This window comes from Calidris pugnax, unplaced genomic scaffold (assembly GCF_001431845.1).
Source record: "Calidris pugnax isolate Ruff unplaced genomic scaffold, ASM143184v1 scaffold26, whole genome shotgun sequence".
In the NCBI taxonomy this organism is placed as follows: Eukaryota; Metazoa; Chordata; class Aves; order Charadriiformes; family Scolopacidae; genus Calidris; species Calidris pugnax.
In genome coordinates this window covers 371,980-392,876 of record NW_015090765.1, presented here as the reverse complement: position 1 = coordinate 392,876, position 20,897 = coordinate 371,980, and the positions used below count along the sequence as shown (strand labels likewise).

General features: G+C 40.2%; 2 protein-coding genes across 10 annotated transcripts in view; both read right to left on the bottom strand.

Moving 5' to 3' along the window:
• WEE1 (WEE1 G2 checkpoint kinase) overlaps positions 1-707 on the bottom strand; it is an 11,987-nt gene extending 11,280 nt beyond the window's left edge. For both annotated transcript variants that reach the window (XR_001411255.1, XM_014935971.1), the window contains exon 1: positions 150-707. Coding sequence is in view for 1 of the 2 variants with exons in the window: in XM_014935971.1 (XP_014791457.1) it covers positions 150-707 (558 nt within the window). In the remaining variant the exon portion in view is untranslated. The remainder of the gene's footprint in view (positions 1-149) is intronic.
• Positions 708-1,004: 297 nt separating this feature from the next.
• The window catches only part of ZNF143 (zinc finger protein 143), a 34,960-nt gene continuing 15,067 nt past the window's right edge, over positions 1,005-20,897 (bottom strand). For 4 of the 8 annotated variants that reach the window (XM_014966658.1, XM_014966626.1, XM_014966667.1 and 1 more), the window contains 7 exons: positions 20,737-20,862; positions 17,581-17,760; positions 15,551-15,778; positions 14,197-14,345; positions 12,351-12,512; positions 11,341-11,487; positions 8,016-10,051 (listed from right to left, as the gene is read on the bottom strand). In XM_014966658.1, the coding sequence (XP_014822144.1) occupies positions 9,968-10,051; positions 11,341-11,487; positions 12,351-12,512; positions 14,197-14,345; positions 15,551-15,778; positions 17,581-17,760; positions 20,737-20,862 (1,076 nt within the window). In that variant the 3' untranslated portion in view covers positions 8,016-9,967. Of the gene's footprint in view, positions 1,799-2,059; positions 2,194-7,866; positions 7,972-8,015; positions 10,052-11,340; positions 11,488-12,350; positions 12,513-14,196; positions 14,346-15,550; positions 15,779-17,580; positions 17,761-20,736; positions 20,863-20,897 lie in introns of those variants that run through there. The other 4 variants (XR_001414601.1, XR_001414600.1, XR_001414598.1 and 1 more) reach the window with 4 other exon arrangements.

Here is a 20,897-nt window from a genome sequence, read left to right as displayed (position 1 = left end):
CCCGCTTCAACCGCCGAGCGCGCCGCCTCCCGCAGCCCTCGAGCCCAGCGGGGGCGGGCCCGTCCGTCCGTCCGCGCCCTGCCCGGCCCAGCGCTTTCCCCCCCTCCGCCCTCACCACGGTTAGGGGGGCCCCCGGGAGGGTCGCTCACCTTGGGGGTGTGCGGCGTGTCGAAAAGGCGCAGCTTACGGAAGGTTTTGTGCGGCGGGGTGCCGGGGTAGTCGGGTAGCGGCGAGCTGGGCTCCTCGCTCCGCACCCGGTAGGCGCTGGCCGCCGGGTGAGGCGGGGAGCGCCCGCAGTAGCGGCGGCCCTTGTTGGGGGGCGGCGGCGAGGGCGAGCCGGCCATGAAATAGGCTCCGGGCGACTTGACCGGAGAGGAGCCGAACCCCTCCTCCTCCCACGAGTCCCCCTCGTCCGGCAGCGGCGCCGCCGCCGGCTCCATTTCCTCGTCCTCCTCCTCCTCCAGCAGGGGCGGGTCGCCCCGCGCAGGGGTGCGAGCCGCCGAGAGCGGCGAGTCCGCCTCTTGGAAAGCCGAGTCCCCGCCGGTGCTGTTGCCGCTGCTGCCGCCTTCCTCCTCCTCGTCCTCCTCCTCCTCCTCGCAGTCGCTGTGGCCGCTCAGGAACAGCAGCTTCTGCCGGATCGGAGCGGCCGCCCGCCGTGCCGAGACCCGCCGCGGCGGCGCCGCCTGTTGCAAGCTCAGAAAGCTCATGGCGGCTCGCTGTGAGCTCCGCTGAGGGCCGAGCCCGGCCGCGCCCGCTGTCGCCGCGCTGCCCCGCTGCGCCCCTGGGTGCGGCGGCGGCTCCGCACACAGCGCTGCCCCCGGGCACGGCTCGCCTCGCGCTGTTCGGACTCCGCGGCTTTCCCGCGACCGTTAATCACGTGGCACGCGCGCCAGCCAATCGCGCCCGCCCCCTGGGTTTGAAAACACGGAGGGCGGGGGCGGGCCTACGCACGGCCGCGTCACGGGGTGCTTTGGCGCGAACGCCGCGAGCCGAGCGGGGGGGCGGGGCGGGGGCAGGGACGTGTCCGCCGGTGAGGCGCGGGCCGGGCGCCATCTTGGGCCGGTCCCGCCCGGGGAGGGTGAGCCGCCCATCCCGGCGGACTCCCCGCCTCAGGCCAGGGTGTTTCGCTCCTGGTTGGCTGGGAGAAGAACGGGCAAAAAACCTGCTTGTTGTGGGCCCGAAAACAATAACAATCCCTTTCAGGCCGGGTGCAGACCGCCTTTTCTCACAAAACAAAAAGAAAACGCCTTCTAAATAACTCTATTCTGTGATTTCAAATGCATTCAGAAACACAGGAGCTGCACGTACCTCACCCCATGCTCCACAAGACACTTTACTGTGATTTACAGCGGGTGCCATCTCCCTACAGAAGCCTCTCAGCTTCATTTTCCATCTCATACCACCTTGATTAAATGTAACCCAAAAAATAAACCTACCAATCCCTCTCCTGTACCAAATCAACCTAAAATGAGCCCCTTGGGTAACAAAGGGGCTGGAAAAAAACCCAGTTTTTCCCCACTGCAGGAGCGTCTACAGGAAGGTCTTGCCATGAGTCTGAAAGCTTCAAAGATAATGGACCAAAACACCTAAGGTCCACTCAATAGAAAATAGAAGTTTGTACTTAACCATGTTCCCATTGTTTGCCAATCTCCTCTTGCTGGTCCCTGATGTCCACGGGCAGAAGCCTCAGAAGCAACTTTGGACACGGTTCCAGCTCCTGCAGCTGGGGCGCAGATGTTCCCGATGATGAAGGAAGGGCTGTGGTCAACAGCAAGGCTTGGTGGCCCTTTGCTGCTGCCTGCTAAAACGGACATTTCTCCAACTGGTGATTACTTTAGACAGATTTTCTATTGAGGCCCAAACCCCAAAATACAGGGATACTTTTTTCTCCCCTTTTCACACAACTGCTGTTCTCCAAGCCCACCCCCAACAGCTCTCAGCCCTACCTGGCAGGGACTGAGCCAGGCGATGGCTTCTGCCACCAGCACTCTACCAACATAAGAGCAATTTAAATTAATTTAGCTAAGCAGACCAGCTGTCAATATAATTCTGTACTCACACTCCCTGTGCCTGCGCAGTGAAATGGTTTTGCTCCAGACGTGTGGGTCACCACCCTTTTCTTTTGGAAGGCTCACACAGAAACATTTCTGCTTAAATATCACATCCCCGATTATTTCTCATGCTTTCAATGGCCTGAAAGGTTAAGACAGTTTTTGTTTTCAGGACAAGCAGTGGCAAGCCACAAGAACCCACTTTTTGAGATTATGGGAACCCCCTGAAAACTAGTTTCAGAAAACTGAAAGCAGCCAACATAACTTATGAAAATGGGATTGGGCAGCACTTACAGAGGTAAGACTACATCAGCCAACTGCTGTAGACACATGCTGCAATAGTTTACAAACACAATAATATCCCAATGAAAAATACTCATTAAAAAAACTGAAATGCACTGTATAGCAAATGCTAACTGAAGCATTTGAGTTTTAGAACAGATGATGTAAAAGAAGGCTATTAAAAAAATAAAACCTTCATCTCTTTTCCAATTAATAGCCCACAGAGGGACATGCAAAGCAATTCCTAATACGTGACTCAAACCATTTTAGCAACTACCTGTGGCTTGCTTCACTCATATATGAAGTTCCCGTTTCTTTAAAAATTAAAGAATTTAAGCTTTCAATAAATCCTGGCCCCTGAAATGTCAACACTGCAGTTTCCTTCCCAAACTCAACCTAAATATAACTGGTGCTGCATTGCTTTCTGGAGTCTACAGACACAGCTATTTAGTGAGGGTAAGTGGCAAAACTGAAATTCAGAAGGTCTACAGGATAGACTTTAACGAATTGCTAATCACTGTGACAGGTTAAGTGGGACAATTCAGAGTTTATACAGAGAAGAAAGTATTTCTGAAGAAAAGAGAAAGATAGGAGAGGAAAGGATAAAAGGAATAGAGAAGGAAAGAAAGAGCAGTAATAATTGTTTTAAAAGAAAGTTTATTTCCAAACTGAGAGCAAAGAAAGGGAAACACTGAATAAATATGTAACTATAACAAAATGCATAGTTGCTATATAAGGATGGCATCCATAGGTTCTACATATGCGCTGTTGTGAATTTGCATCAGTAGTTCTTTTGGTGTAGTTTGATGGGACCATAAACAGTTGTGTGGAAGAGAAGATGATTTTCCCCCAGACTGAGTGTGGCAGCTGTGCCATCCTGCCCATCACAACAACCACTATCAACAGCATTAGGAGGCCTGTAAACAGCCTAACTAAAAAGCATCGCAGAGTCAATTCTTTTAGTCAAAGAGCACATTACCAATGGGCATCATCACAGGAGGGAGAGAGGTGATGAGGAAGAGCTCTGCAGGCTTCCACTGCACCATACTTTACAAGCCAAATTCATTTCCAATTCTCTGAAGCTGATTAAATTGCATCTTTGAGCCCCTGTAGATCTTGCAAACTAAAGCCCTGATCCTCCAAATACATGGAACAGCACATAACCTGATGTCCAGATAGCACCTGACTGATATTCCTACAAATTTGAGTGGTTTCAGTGTTCTCAGGGTAAGTTTGCAAAATTGGCTTTTGTTTTTTTTTTTTTTTAATACTTGCTTTTAAATTAAAAAATAAGTATATCCGTCTAGTGCACTGAAGATTTCCCTACCAGAAATACTTATCTGGGGGACCACACACTCACTGACAAACAGCTGCTTTTAACTAGGAGTTTTCAAGCTCAAGGGAAACTGTTGTTCCCCTCTCTGGTGGGTTGCAGGGGAAACCCAAATAATGATGAATGGCAAAGAAATGGAACAATGACCAATTTGTCTGGCTGTCAGAGGAAACTGCCACAGAAGTGGGTACACTGCCATCTTGTCAGGTTTTCCAGTAAATGGAGTGAGAAAGTAGAAGAGGAAGGTGGTCAAGTTGCTTATATGAAAAACAGAACCACTGCAGCCACCTGGACCAAGGCTGTTGCTGGAGAACCGAGAGCAGGGACAGATTTCTGCCATTCCCAGCTTTTCTCTTGGGTTCCAGCAGGTACCTGGGGACCAGTGTGCTTGTCACTGGTGCCAGTGATAGTGTTCCAGTGTTCACACAAGACTTGGCACATACAGGGCTAACGGGTCTCAGTGGTAGTGTGCCAACTGGGAGATGGTGTCTTCGGGCCACTGACAGCTTAAAGGTGAACAGTTTAAAGATTATTTTATCTGGGGTTGTGCTGCTAACAGCAGCTGTTAGCTGGCAATCTCTTTTTCTTACATTCCAAGGTCCAGAGTTGAATGGGTTCTCCATTGAAGGTGGACTTTGTGTCCAAAGACAGGTCTGTAGTTGATGCTCCCAGTCCTTTTACTCTTTTTAGCCTACAGTCTGCATGCAGATAGAGCGTTTCTCAAGGATGTATTCACCCAGGATGTGTAAATAATAAAGAGCAAGAGAACAAGGTGGAGAATAGAATGGGGAATTTGACAGCATGAAGGATGCCTCCCAAAGTAAAGAGCAGCTTCTGGGCCCAAAGTCTGGGAATTTAAGGGAAGATCTGAGGATACTCAGAAAGAAGTTATAATGTACAAGGTACATTAGACAAATCACATTTTGCCAAGCAGATGTATACAATTAAATATTTCCCTATGACTATGAGAGCACATTTTTAACAGTTTTCAGTGACTCCCTCTTTGCCTGCATCCCTGCCTCTTAACATGTGAAATCCCTGCTTACGAAGAAAATAGCAAAATAAACTGTTCCCAAGAGTTGTATTCAGATGAGAAATTTCCTCCAAAACATCCTGAAAGAATGATTGGCATGACTGAAAACAGGTACAATTAAAATGTCCCACTCCTGTGCTGAAGTGAAATTAAAATTATCCGAATTCAAGTCAAGATTTTGTATCTGCAATTAAAAACCTCAAAATGTCGAATGCACAGAAACTAAATAGTCACTATTAGTTTACCAGTATCACTGACCACCTTCCTTTTTTCTCCATCAGGGAACATGCAATACCATAAAAGAGTACTCAGCCTTTTTTCAAATTTACTACTATTTAAGTAAGATATTTTGCAAACCTTTTTTAGAGATGCAGATAAAAAGATAAAAGCCTGCTAAGAGTTTCAAGAAGCACAGCTACCCTCTTCCCACTAACACCATCCTCAGGGACCTACATACATTAAAAAAATCTGTCTCTTACTGTCCTGAATGTATCTGTTTAAAAACAAAAAGCAGCTAATCCTGTCCATCCCAACAACTTTTGTACTTTCTGATTTTTCAGTCATTACAGCCTGAGGGATTTAAACTAAAGAAAGGCTAAAATGATGGGATTTTTAACATAAGACACTTTTTTATTATAGAAAAAATTCTGCACAATCACTTGTACCTTGAAAGTGTTAAATGTTTCGCCATTCCTTTGAGCAAAATGCTTCAAATAATCTAAACAGAACAAAAATAATGCAAAGAAAATCTCTTACTGCTTCAGAACCCGAGATGGATGGGATTTAAGGGGGTCACATTTTCATTAGAGATGAATACACAGACTGTGTAGCACAAAACGCTTGCTTGTTGATGTAATCTTGTATGTTTATTGGGATAATTAAAGTCTGCTCTGAATGTAACCCTCAATTGAAAAAATCTGGTTATCACGTTCCTGATAGGGTTAGGTGTCAACCGCTAACTGCTAATGATGATGGTCTAATTAGATTGCTAGATTTTCCTTTGGCCAAGTGAACTCTGCTAGCAGAATGAAAAATAGCATCAAAGGCATGTCAAACTGCTGGCAACACCTAAGCTGCTTTAAAATACACATAATGCAACAAGGAACAACATTTGGGTTTATGCCTTATTTTGGAATGTAGTTTTTGACACAAGAACTGAGAGTGGCTGTTGATTTTTTGGTCTTTTGTCATAGGAGCACAAGCTTTGCAGGTTTTTATCAAATAGAAAAAAATGGAGAAAAAATTAACTTCTGGGGGATATACTGCTTTACAGATAAAAAAGTACCTTATTATCAACAACTATCTGGAGTTTGAATTTATGTATCTGTAAAGCCAAGGCATGTGTTAATTTCTATCTTTTTCAAGACAAAACTGATGCAAGCTGAATAAATGTATTTTTAAAGTTCCAAACAACTGTAAAGTAATAGCAGAATAGCAGTAATAGGATACAAGTTACCCTTCATTTCCAGTCTCTTAATGTCCTACTAAAGAAAAACAGTTTGCTTCCCACCCCACTATTAGTGAAATACCACCTGTGCCGTATTTGAAAATTACACAGAAAATTTTACGGCACATTTAATTGTTTTCATTTGATGACAAACTAAGAGTGACTGCAACAGGTTTGTTACAGGGCACTTCTGCATCTTGGTAAGTAGAAGCTACGGTCAACCTAACGTGTGCAATCTGCTTAACCTCAGCAGCTGGACTGCTGGAACTGCCAGATTCAGAAACACTCTTGATAACATCCTTGTTCCACACCATCTTTTCCTGGTGGCTAAAGTCCCCGAGGAAGGCTCTCTGACTCCGCACTCTAAGGACTACACAGCACACACAGTGATTTTTCTGTATTTTAGTACAGCATGATCATCACAGAAACCAGAACATTCAAACAAGTTACTCTCGGCAGCGTTTGAGGGGTTATGAGGGTTAGGAACTAGAGTAAAGTTTAGGAAGAGCTGCCTTCCAAGCTCAGACATGTTGTTTATCCGGGCTATCAGCTCTGTCCTTCTCTTGTGTGCTGAGCAGACACCACATGCCTTTTCTCCCACACTGTGCCTGAATATCTCTGGTATCGGTCAGCTGATCGTTTGCTGAGATTAATTATACCATCAGGGATTATGGCTTGTTGACAATTTTGTTGTCAGGCTTTAGGATTTACTCTTATAAAAACACACTCTTCCAGCGTCAGCCTATTCACGTGTGCTTTGGCATTAGGTCTTTAGGGTAAAAACTGTCCTATTGTTATGTGTAGTGTGTCTGGCACAATAGGTCAGCAGCCTGCAGCACTGAAAAGAATTGTGCCCCTCTCTTTTACTGTCAGGAGAGGCACTGAACTACAGTAAAGGAAAGCAAAGCCCACAGTGGTGAAAAAAACTGTAGAAACATTTAAACGGGAAAAGCTGACTGCAAAGTCTAAAGGAATTTTGTTTTTAGTCCTTTAAGGGAGGAGTTGGAATCCAAATCTGAAAGAAAAATTGTGAATGGGAATACTAGAAATGCGGGAGCAAATTTGTAAGAGAAAGTATATACTGAATTGCTTTTACTTTATAGGATTCCTCTTTACAAATTATTTCCTTCCAGTGTGCCAAAGCATTCCTTTTGAGACAGAACTTTCAACAAGAGGAGTAAAAACTATGGGGAAAGGATAGAGATTTCTACTGCCAAACGCCCCATCCTTTTTGTCATATTCTTCGTTTCCTCCTCCTGAATTCCTTTTCACTGAAATGCCCATCTAACCCAATTTTATCCTGCCTAATGTCCACAACAGGTCCTTCTGACACCAGCATGCAGCATCAGCTTATCAAAACAGCTCATGCCACTCCGGTCTGAATGGAATCAGGGCAGAAAATCACACAGATCTCTCCACTCTGAAGACAAGTCTATTACGAATACAGGCCTCACAGGTAAGACACAAATAATCACTTCAGCTTCTCTTGAAACACGTAGCAGCCTAAATCAGCCTGGCTTATTTATTCAGTAACCATGTTTTCCTTTATAGGGGTAGCTAGCACAGCATGGAAGCACAACTTTTGACTTGGGAGTTTTGCAAGAATAACTGGTAAAATACCAGTAAAAGAAATAATTTTAAAAATACTGCAGCTTTTCCTGAGCTAGTTCTGAATACTTAGCAGCAAGCCAACTAGTATGAAAGAGGAAAGTATACTCACATTTGTACAGTGGTCAGAAAATATCCTGGGAAACAAGAAGTAGTAAGAACTGAAGTTATTTCTCTGCTATGTCAAAGCCATCATTCCAGCCACGGTTTCCAGAAACTATTAGCAATGAAATTTAAGAAAAAAAACCTTGAACGTTCATGTCAAATGATACATCTTTAATTTCTAAAAGGTGATAAGTACTAAGAAACTGATCTAGTTGACAGGCAATTAATCATCCTTGCATAGTACATTTATCTCCATAGGATATCAAGAATTACTTACAACACTTGAGGAAAACTGGCACCTAAGTGAGCAAGCAGCCTCAGTCCTATACAAAAGTTACAGACAACCTCAATGTTTCCAAGTTTTACTTTATAAAGGATCCAGAGAAGAGTCGTTGCTTTGTCCACATCTATCCCATAGCACTGTATTCTTTCACTGCACTTTTCAACAGGCCATCTGTATGAAAAACATAAAAGGCTGCAACCCACACTGATAGAGTAATTCACAATAAATCAGCTTTGTTCTATTCAAACTTGGCCTTTTTGAGGTCAAATACCTCAAAGTATGTAGTTATGGACTTTATTTTTTTTATTATTATGTAAAACGTGTACCTCACAATACTTATAAAATGATTACTTGATTAACACTTCATCCAGAAGATGTTTAATCCTTCCCTTGAGAAGCTAAAAGGTGAGGCTTCAGTTTCAGAAGTGCTCTTGACACTCATCTAAAATAAGCACTGAATCTTACATGAAGCCAAAAAAATTTAACTTGCTTGACAAGCTTACTAACGAGACAAGAGTAGACACTTTTTTCATATAAAAAAAGTTTAAAGTTACATTTTACTGTATGTATTATATCTACAATGGATTTTTTTTTTTTCTTTACAGAACGATAGGTGAGAGGAGCATTGTACTTACATCATCATTAATTAATCCCTTTTTGCTAGTAACTTGTGTCCTGATTTTCAAAAGCACTGATTATCAGCACATCCTAGGTACTGAATGGTAGCAGCAGGCACTCAGAACTGTTGAAAATAGACTATTAGTACTTGTACTTATGCTGCAAATGCACCATTTGAAAATATTCCTCTTGAAAACAGGTAGCTTACTTTTTAGTCAAAATCAGATGACTAATTACTATTTTAATAATTCTTGTAGTGTTTTTAAATGTTTAAAATAACTATTAACACTAATTACTTAATACACCATATGGATTATGATCAAAATCAATATGTCAAAAAGTTAAGTTTATGATAAATAAACTTTGGAAAAAATTTATACAAGGCCGTAAATAAATAATTTGAACTTCAATCTCATTAAAAAGTAAAACAGTACGTCACACAACAACATCATCCTATCTAGACAGTACAAGCTCGCTATATTTTATTGCATAATAATTTGAGAGTAACATCTTAAGTAAAACATGTAAAGAACCAAAATCATTAGATTTACTTCGTTTAATATTGAACAACCAAAGTTTCTCCTTTTTACATAATCCAATTTAAAGATAATATAATTAGCACTTCCAGCATTAACAGTCTCTATTTACAATGAATGAGATGGGGTAGGTAATCTAAAGAGTATTCAAATCTGTAAGAAATAAATCAAAATACGAAGATTTACAGTAGGCTCAAAATCCAAGACTTTTCCATTTATGGAATGCAATTTAAAAGGCTTTGCCATCTTTATTACTTGTCAGGGTTCCTGAAATGATGATTTTTTAATAGTATTTTAAACATTTGAAATCTTCAGTAATGCCTTCATTATTTGTATACGACATTAAAAATTCATTCCAATACTTCTATTTAATTTTTTCACTTGCTTGTAGACCAGTCTGAAATCTGATGAGAGAGATACCAAGGAAATTTACTATATAATCCTAATTCCATAATCCTGAATATACAACGGTTGGAAGTAGATGATGTCAGTCCATTCCAAGGGTTATGTACACAAAACTTACAAAACATTCTTCGCTCTTGCATAAAATGTGTACACAGTATCAATGAGCGGGGAACTTCAAAGTTTTTATGGGTTGCTGCTGGCATGGACCTTTGTTGATTGAAAATAAAATACCTTTCACTCTATTGTTCTGGTAGCAGTTTTAGAAGTTAATCATCAATCCCTGGGGTTTCACCCTGTTGTATTCTGGAGGCTATTCTAATGGCTTCTTCCAGAGACTGTTGTTCTCCAAGCTGAAACAAATGCATTTAAACATAAATAAATCCAAATGTTACATATGGATATAAATTTGGAAAAAAAAATAATAAAAAATTAAAGATGAAACCAAAGATATAGATACGGATCAATACTTTAGCATAAATAAGTGTGATCAGTATTGTCACACTTCTTCTAGGTAATATATAATAGCAGCTATCTAAATCAGCATGACAATTAAGATAGCTTCTGATAACAGATTAAACTGCTTTTCCACATATCTAGCAAATAAGTTTTCTTCAAAGAGCTGCTGCATGGTAAACACATTTCATGACACACAAAGTAGATGATATCACCACTTGGCAAATATAACACAGCTAAGATAAGGCTTTCAAAAGTAATGGCAGCTGTTGAATTACATTTCAACACTGGTAAAGCAAACAAACATCTTCATTTTTCTTAACTGTCTTGCAGAAAGTCAGCTCTTTGGAACACCATATAGCATTAAGACATAGAAAAATTTTACAAATTTACATTTATTAGAGAATCCTGAGTGTATAAAAAAGCAGTCATGATGACACTGTTCGATTCTACAGTAGATGGGAGAGAAAATTATTTTGTAGTTGCAGTTACAAGGCCATCAATGTATCTGGCACTGTCAGAAGCAACATCAACAAACCCTCAATAAAGACACCTGGACAGAATTTTGGGAAGGAATCCACAGAGTTTTATAATGTGTACACCATGCACATACATCCAGTGGTGGGAACACTGAAGACAACTGCAACCTAGTAAAAACCTAAAGCTGGCCATTACTTGTTGGCTCAGGAGAACAGAGATGAGAGTGTGAAAAGCAAAACCAGATTATTTGAGAGATGGACAGACCTAATGGGACAGTTCTAAATACCGCTTGTAACTTGTTTTTACAGTCACAGGATATCACACTCTGGAGCCACTCAAATTAAGAAGAGCTCTGTTACCACCTCCTTAGGACTTCAATCTAGCTATCAGGCTACTGGCTTTATCAGCATTTAGAAACCAAATTAATTAATTTATTAGTGCTCATGAACAACTCAATTGACCTGAAGTTTGGCCCTCGTCTGACCTCCCTCTTTTTTGGAAGTTCTACAGTAGACTTGGAAAATCAAATGGTTATTATTCCTCTTCCTATCTCCATATGTTACTTAAAATATGAGATCATATGGTTATGGACAATTTTTTTCAGGGGAGCCAAGCTTATTTGAATCATATTGTTGCATGACTAGGAGCTTCTAGCTCTAGAAGAAACACTTCAAGAAGCATTACCTGTACCTTCAAGAAGTCTTACCTGTACTGCAATTTGTGTTCCGTTGGACGTAGCCAACAACGTAACAGGTCTAGTTTCTGTAGTAACTAGATGGTGCCCATGTTGCTGATGTCCCATTTCTGATGAGGCACTATGAAATGCTGCTAAGTCTTGAGCCACAATAGCAACCTTCAAGACCAAGGGAAGAGAATCAGCTGCATGACAGGTCTGTTACCGTTACTGACCTCATACAATGGTTATCTTCAAAATTCAAGTTCATGAACATAAAGTTATTCATGAGCATAATTTTATTGTGCAAAAGATACATTTTTTTAAAGAAAGGTTGCCATCATGTTCTCAAAGTTATCTATTAGCTCTCAGAATATAAACATCATCAGAACTGCACAGAAATTCAATAAATGTGCCTATAAGCTTGTGATTATTTATACATACAGGGCACAGTGATTAATAGGCATCTTAATTTTCATGGTGAACAGTGGAATGCATTTTAATTTAAAGATTAAAAATTACATCGCTGTATTTCTACAAAAAAAGTTAGCTATTCTATTTGTATATTAAAAGCAAAAATACAAATATATATTTACACAAATGTTTCCTATCTGCCAAATAAATTAGTCGCATAATACTAAGTGGTGAAGTTACAGTTCATACCGGTTTCCATTCTTAGCTCTGCCACTCATTTACTATGTGACTTTGGGAAAAGCACTTAACGTTTCTAGGCCTTGTTTCACACATACCACAATGACTTACTGCACTAATACCTCAGGGTATTTTTCTTGGTGCCCAATTGTTGTTTTTAAAACATTCTGCTGTATGTTGCTGTATAGAACATTAAAACATTCTGCTGTATGTTGCTGTATAGCCCTGGAGTAGGACGTATCATACTCTTATAAGGGAAATACTATGGCCAGGTGTTAAAAACTGCTTTATTTAGATACACCTTTGTGAATGACAGATCCATGATGGCTTAGGTGCCTATTTGATATCGTATTATAAAGGAACACTACACATGGAGGAGGATAGTAACTTACCTGCTGTCCTTCGGTGCCTTCCGCAGTAACCATCGCTACAGAATGTGTTCCTGCAGAAGAGATGACGGCGTCGTGGGCAGGGACTGTGATGGTGGTGCCATCTTGTGTCACCATGGTGATAGTATTGCCAATGGCCTGCATATCTGCCTGGGATATGTTGACCTGAAACACAAAATAATTCCTCAAGTAAGAAAAGAAGGGTTGATTGCTGCTCAAATCATACCTGAGTCTTAGCTTCTGGCAATATATAACATGTTTTTAAGTAAGGTTTGAAAAAAAACTATTATATGTATTTCAAGTCTAACAGCATTTATGAAACAAATTCCTTCTAGTTGGTTCAGCGGCAATACTCCTGCTAGTTGTTCACTTTCTTCATGTGGAACAAAATGTCTAGCGGTCCAGAACAAAAAGGCAACTTGTTCAGAATAGCAGGAAATAATATTTTAAGCCATGTTCAAAAGTAACATACTGGCCAAAAGATCTACTAGCCAGTGTTCCCCGTCCTGACCGGTAGGATCATGCATTCCTTGAGAATCATCATCACTCTTTGGCCAAGTCCCCATCTTTAAGAAAGAGCCCTCATGGAATTCATCTTACTGATTGGGATCTGATATTCCATGACCTTTCAGACACACTTATGTGTTTACAGAAATAAAATTATTGCTTTCAGTAATAAGAAGGAGGATGCATATTTGCCCCCAACATCTACAACTCCATGTTAATCAGATCACATCCCAACTAAGCGCATGATAAATTATCTATGCATGTGTCTGACACAATGGACAATGTGACTCAAGGTAGCACCACCTGATATACTTTTATCTTAATGGAGATACTAAAGAGGCCTATGAGGGCTTAGAATTTAAACCACGAATAAACAATTCATAAAAAATTAATGATATAAATTACTGATGTCTCCAGTATAAATGCATTAGGGCATCAGCTACATGACTTGATGGCTGATTTACAAGGTAATAAAACACCCAAGAACTAAAGTCAAGCTGAAGTATAATTTAAATAAATGCAAGAACTCCATGTCAAGGCTTTTGCAGGCCTTCATTTTAGAGGGTAAAAATTACTTAATACTGCTGCAGTGTTCAGGGTTGGCAATACAACAGTCTCCTTTAATTTTTCATTTCCAATTTGAATTTAGAAGATACCTTTCATATGCTATTGGCATTTCAGTTACCTTTCCATCTGAAATAGAAACATTTCCCCTTATGCCTTTTATGTATTGCCACAGCTAAACAAAAGAATTGTGTTGAAATCCCCTCCCAATAAAATTTCATATGAAATCCTTTAAAAAAAATATCCATAGGAATTTTCAAGTGGAGGTAGTATCAAAGCATTCCTTATCCTCTTGTTTATGTTAGAAATAGTAAGAACTGATCACTACCAGCTTGTACAGCAGGCACCTAGACTAGAAAGATTTCCCACCCCTAGCCCCCCAAAAGTGTGTGACCAAGACAACAGTGAAGATGACCATCAGATATTAATGGAATAATCAGACAATTCTGAGAAACTTCAGAAACTAGGCCATATATATAACAATTATTAAAATAGCCCATGCCTACTTTAAGAGTGACAAGGACACCCAAAAAAAATCTAGCTTTGCATTAATACAGCTTCAGATGCCAGAATATGTGGTTTAATTAAGGTATTCCAGAGGATGCCCAACCCTAAACAAATCCTGACCCAGCTCCAAAGAAGCTTCTTTCCTTAAGAAATCCACTAATGTATTCATCAAAAATTCTAACTGATTTTAGAAAGTACGTGGAGTATCTGAAAACACCTACCTCAATTCTCAACGTATTTTTGACAGTTCTTTAACACTGTGGCTACTTACGTGTTGGGTTCCATCCTGGGATATTAGTGCTACTTGTTGACCTAATCCAGATTGAGTAACTGTAGCAACCTGTGCAGAAATGACATCTTCTCCCTCTACACCTGTCACATAGGTTATCTGGGAGCCTTTGAGAACATCTTCACCTTGACCTATTTGATACAAAGAAGGCAAGAGGGTAGTTTACATACTCTAAACGACAAGAATTAAGTGCCGGCCTGGTTTGAAGGTTTTAAACGCTCCAAATGAAAAAGTTTAGTGGAATGATGCAAAAAATAAAAGAAGGAAAGACATCAAAAGCAAGTCAGAAAGTCTGTTGTTTTGGGAACACAGCATATGATCTTTTAGCAATGAGTTTTAACACACAGAAGTACTACAACTAAAGAAAATATGAATTTAGTTTATAAGCAAATATTAAAATTGTGACAAACCTTCCTAATTCATTCATTAAACGTTAACCTCTCCATACAAAAGACTCTATGCAAACACAAATGGCAGCTTTTTAAAAGTTACTAATTAACAAACATACAGAAAACAGTAATGCCTTTGTGTGACGATTTAAGTAAGCTCATTATCTTAATAAATGTTTAACCTCAGCAAATGAATCTTATCATTCCCTTAAAAGAAGGAATTAGACTATAGTAAATCTGCTGAAGGCATTCAGTGCAGTTTCCCATACATGTAGTATAACTTTTCTGACCAAAACAGTTTGTTCATGTATATCCCATCTTCAGTCCCATCTAAAACCCACAATTTGATATTTATCCTATTCACAATACTTCTTTCAGTCTGATCTTTAATAGTCATAGGATTCAATACTCATGATAACATCAAAAACATATTCTAAGGAGCACTGCAGCACATAAGCTTATTTTCATCCTTGCCTCTAGGACAGTTTACTGAAACTGCTGTTAACCAAAGCAAAACCAGTGTCAGGGTGCTGCCAAGACAGATTTTTCCTTTTCCCAAGGCAGTCCCTTTACTCCTGCACAAAAGACTGTCACCAACCATGGTGTTATACATACTCTTATAAAAATCCTTAAGAAAAATCCAGCAGGTTGCAAACAAACATTTTAGACCCTCACAGGTCCCTTCCCACATTCATGCTTATAGCAGGTTTGCTGGGACTGCAAAACACTATAAAGTGAGTTTTATGATCTGGTCAATTACTCTCTTAGCTTCTGTTTACAAGCTGCCTAACACAGTAAAAAGTTCCTACAAAGAAGTTAAATAACTTTATTAAGTACTTCAGATTTTTATCTATGCTTTTATTTCCTTGGTTATAAAAAAGCAGCAAAATAATATCCAGCCTATTTTTTTTTTAAAAAAGAAGAGGTTCAAAGACTGAAACTCTCACCTGGAGGTGGCTCAAAAAAAGCCTCTTGTTCTTCTTCAATGGGCTCTGTGTCGTTGTGTGCTGTCCGCTTGTGCATAGCAAGTGTAGAAATCTGCTTGTATGTTTTCCCACAGTGATTACAGTTATAGGGTTTGGAATGAGTATGTACAACATGATGTTTGTATAAACTAGAATACTCTGTAAAACGTTTATCACAACCAGGAACTGTACAGACATAGGGCTTCTCCCCTGTATAGAAAAACAACAGGGATTAAAGAAATGCACAGAAAAAACTGTCAACAACTGATATTTAGTGACACATCTTCATTACCAACCACACTTCAGTTTCAAAGGCAACAAGCTCATAAAGTTTATCATTGCAGCTTCTGTCTTTTTTTTTCCTTTAAGAACTACTGCCAGTAAAAGTGGGGCCCTATTTACTATTTATTACTCCATCTAAAACATCCTTCTGAAGAAGACAGAAGGATACAGGCTGAAAGCTACAATGTCAGTTTGGCATCATATTGAGAATTTTCTTTAATTACTGGAAGCCTCTTCTCCTCAACGATCAGGTATGTTGATACACTAGCACAATTTCACTTACTCTTGGATCTTTAGGCTCTGAAGAAATCTATAGGAAGCGTATGTTTAAGCAATTATGGTTTAATATAAAAACACTTTTCAGTTAAAAAGCCCAATGAAACAAATGTCCAAATTAAATTATAAATTAAAAAGATAATCTGAGATGCAAAACGTACATCTATGAAACTTGTCTGTGCTTCTATAAAATATACAAGACTTCTACATATTAGAACCTTCAAATTTGTGCCCGTAATTCTGCTCACTAAGCCTGACAACCAAGTTGGATAAGTATTCTCACATCCAGTCTATGAAAAGAAGGTTTTGGCCACTGCTGCAGCAGCAAGGAAAATACAGCTGGGATGAAAGGGTGACTCACAGTGGCGAGCCAAAGTCAAGCTCAGACTTGTGCTTTATTGTTCTTTATTTAAGAAACAGCTCACACCGGAGGCAAGCCCCAGAACCCTATTAAGGTCTTAGCCCGATGTCCACTGAAGACAAGGTTTTGTATTCATTTCCAAGAACTTTGTATCCAAAGCAAAATTATCCTGCCTTGACAGCAAGATGGGAAACTTAACTGTTTAACTCGCCTCAGCTGAGGGGAGATGAGGTCATAGAATCATAGAATCATTGAGGTTGGAAGAGACCCTTGGGATCATCGAGTCCAACCATCTACCCTACTCTACAAAGTCCTCCCCTACACCATATCCCTCAGTACCCCATCTAAACGTCCCTTCAACACAGCCAGAGATGGTGACTCCACCCCCTCCCTGGGCAGCCTGTTCCAATGCCCGACCACTCTTTCTGTGAAAAATTCCTTCCTAATGTTCAATCTAAACCTACCCTGTTGGAGCTTGAAGCCGTTCCCTCTCGTTCTATTGTTAATTACCTGTGAGAAGAGACCAGCACCAACCTCTCTACAGTGTCCTTTCAAGTAGTTGTAGAGAGTGATGAGGTCTCCCCTCAGCCTCCTCTTCCTCATACTAAACAGCGCTGCAGGGGGTTGTTGTGGCCCAAGTGCAGGACCTGGCACTTGCCCTTGTTGAAACTCATGCCGTTGATCTTGGCCCAGTGATCCAATCTCTCTAGGTCCCTCTGTAGGGCTTCCCTATCCTCCTGGGAGTCAACACTCCTGCTTTGCTTGGTATCATCTGCAAACTTGCTGATGATACACCCTATGTCCTTCTCGAGGTCCTCAATAAAGACGTTCAATAGAAATGGTCCTAGCACTGAGCCCTGAGGCACACCGCTTGTGACCGGCCGCCAGCTGGATTTGAATCCATTGAGCACCACTCTTTGGGACCTTCCAGTCAGCCAGTGCTTGATCCAGCAAAAGTAGATATAAATAAAAATAAATATAAAGTTCATATAAACATAACTACACCAAATTACAATGCACCAAAACAGTGTTCACAAGGAGAATGACACAGCCTCTCCCAAGCAGATTCCACTTCAAAACATCACTCATATACCTGTGTGTATTCTCACGTGATTCTTATAATTAGTTGCACTGGCAAAAGCTCTCCCACATCCTGGCTCCGTACAGTAATAAGGCCTTTCGCCTGTATGTGTCCTGATGTGAACCTTTCTTATATTGGATGTTGTGAATGACCTGCCACATCCTTCAAATGGACACTTAAAGGGCCTTTCCCCTGAAAAAAAAAAAAAGAAAAAAGGTACACATGCAAAAGTTATAAAAGAACAAAAATCCTAAATTACACTTGGACTGAACATATTAATCTAAAGCTACCTAATTTTGTCTTTGATACCCTCAGTCAGAAATATGATGGACACTGTTTAGATGAAACCTCATAAAATTCAGGAAAATAATACAATCTGTAAGGTAAATTATGGAGCTTTTAAATTAGTACTTTATAATGTATAAAACAGACTCAGTTGCTTGGATTACCTTCCACATTGTTCATATTTTAACATGTATTTAACATCTCCCCAATTTCCTACATACATTATCCAAAACAAGTGTTTTACCATTTGTACATTTGTCAATTGTAATTCATAAAATGGAAAAAAAACCCTTTATGATTTAGCATATAACCAAGATATAAATGGATTAGTAAAACTCATTATAGAAAACACTTAACCTTACATGAGAAGAACCAACTTTTTAAAGAGAAACATCCCTGAAACCCCAATTTCAACCTCCAAAACCAAAGGAATCGCAAATTGAAATAAATCTATTCGTGCAATACAAATTTAAGCACAATAACTTACATCACTGCACCAAAACATTTCACCATGACCAACAGATTAAGGCCAGCCCCTGTGTAATACCCAAATACCCCTGACCTTCCGGATCTATCAAAGCCCACAGAGGGGGTGATGAAGGAGGTTAGCTTGGAAGAAGTAGGAGCAGCAATACCCCTGACCTTCCGGATCTATCAAAGCACACAGAGGGGGTGATGAAGGAGGTTATAACTTGGAAGAAGTAGGAGCAGACACCTGACAAGCTGCTCTGTTGTAATTTCACACTTCCTAGAGCTAAGTACCTTCCACCCACAGTACTGCTTACCAAAGAGAAGAATCTGAGAGCAAGAGAGGGCAGGTTACTACTACAAAATACAACATTAAGTCCTTAGAGACAGAAATAAAAACAAAGTCCTGATAAAGACATTAATACCACGAAACTCCAAAGTAGTTAGCTGAGTTCCTTGGCTGAGGAAACTATAATTCACTCCTTAGGGCAGCTGATTCGGGAAGGTTTTCCAGCTTCCTGCCAAGGCAGTGTGTGTGTGTGTATTAAGTTTACACGCCTCAGTGTTGTGTTACCATGACTCCCCTAATCCTTGCTTCAGCACAGGACCTCAAACCATGCCTGAAAGGAGCAGGGTTGCAGTCAACCCCACCCAACAACAGACCCTGCATTAGAAACCAAAACAGATTCCTATTACGGAATGCCCACAGGAATGTCATCCGACCAGTTGGGGTAGCCAGCCTTTTCAGTTTCTAATGTACTTGTTAGAAAAGACCTGTTTCCAGGTGACTGAGATTTCTAGCACTAGAAATGCAAATGAAGTCAGAAGCCTTCAAGCTCTACCCCACAGCAGCTCTGAGCAGCCATCCACTCCACTTTTTCTGATACCAGAATAGTATGTTTAGGGAAGTGTTGGAGGAACCTGAGGCAAGCATTTGATGGCAACAGAAAGTGAGACTGGACTGCTGCTGAACCAGAAGGAAAATTCACTTTTAGCTAAAGCAGGCAGAAAATTAATAAAGCCTTAACCCTGCTTTACACGATAAAGGAACTAAAAGGTTTCAGAGCCGTGGCAGACTTGCGTTGCAGCTTGCAGAGGGTATGAGCATACACTACTCCATCCATCTACACAAAGGACTTGTTGCAATTTTCTTCTCATTCTTTGCTTCCTGCAGCTACTCATAAATCTAAAAAAAGACACCCCTGAACTCTGGTCCCTGGACTGCTGGGAGTCTCTGATTGTATTATTAATATTGTTCAAATGGATAAATGGTTACATAGGACTGGCTCAAGTCTTATCTCAACTGCTAAATTAGATTAAAGCGATTAAATTATGATAGGACTTCTATGGTCATAAAGAAGTAAACAGTCTACAGGTAATAAAATTGACCATACTGCAGAAGTCTTTCAGTTTCACAGTCTGTGCTTGAGGTACTACGTAACAATGTCAAACAGTTCTCTTCTAGAACTGAAAGCAGATGACACTTTTATGTCATCATCCTGATGACTAATTTAACATCAGCACTAATCTCAACATACTGTCTTTGAATACGGAAGTCCAGGAAAGCAGACTTATTTCAGTGTAATACTGAATTGTTATAATTTTTATCGCCTGCTTTTATCCACCCCCCCCCCCCCCCTTCTTTCCAACTTGAGAAAAACCTATTTCTTTTGTTCTTTTTTGCTGTCTAAGATTCAGAAAGTTCAGTTGAAAAACTTGTCGATGTTCTAGTAGGCAAGTTTGGGGGTTTTTTTGAGATCTCAGGAGCAAAGGAGACATTGTGCAAACTTGTTTACACGTGTGTGCACCCATAGTGTTTTGCAAAGTGTGGTGTATGCAGTCTAAAATTTATTTGTGTTTTGGCATTCAAATGAATCTTTTTAGATAAAATGTAAGATTTTAATTTTTATGCATTTGGGATTTTTAGTAACAGTTGGTTTTCTACGATTTTTTTGTTTATTTTTCTGCTGCGAGAAGGGAAATCAGGATAAGAAGCAGCTCAGAACTATCAACCTTTGTGAAGCTGACATGCAAGTTATCTTGAAGCAGCAAAATTTAAGAACACTGGTGCCATTTTCTAAAAGGTGAGCTGTATTATTGAGAAGTTCCTTGTTCTGTTACAGCTGCAAAGGGCACCAAGTAACTTAGTGAAAATGTAAGTGATGCATTATAAAAGTTAATGCATTTGCAATAGCAGTGTGAATGCTTAAGTGCTTTTTCCAAGGAAAACATGCTAGATTTGCAGCAAATGCTTACCATGCTGAAATGTTGTTGAGCTCACTGGGCTTCAGAAAGAAAATACACACGGGCTGATTTCATAAGTATAAAGTCACAGAATGATCAAAGAGGAAAAAAAACCCCACACCTTAGTGAATTAACAAAAAAAAAAAAAGGGGGGGTGTGTGATAATAGTACCTGTGTGGGTTCGGATATGTTTCTGCAGGTCTCCTGAAGTCTTGAATGATTTGGTGCAGTTTTCTTCTGTGCACCGATAAGGCTTTTCACCAGTGTGTGTTCGGACATGACTTTTTAACCCATATCCTGAAGATCAGAAAGGATGTTGTAATAGCAGAAAC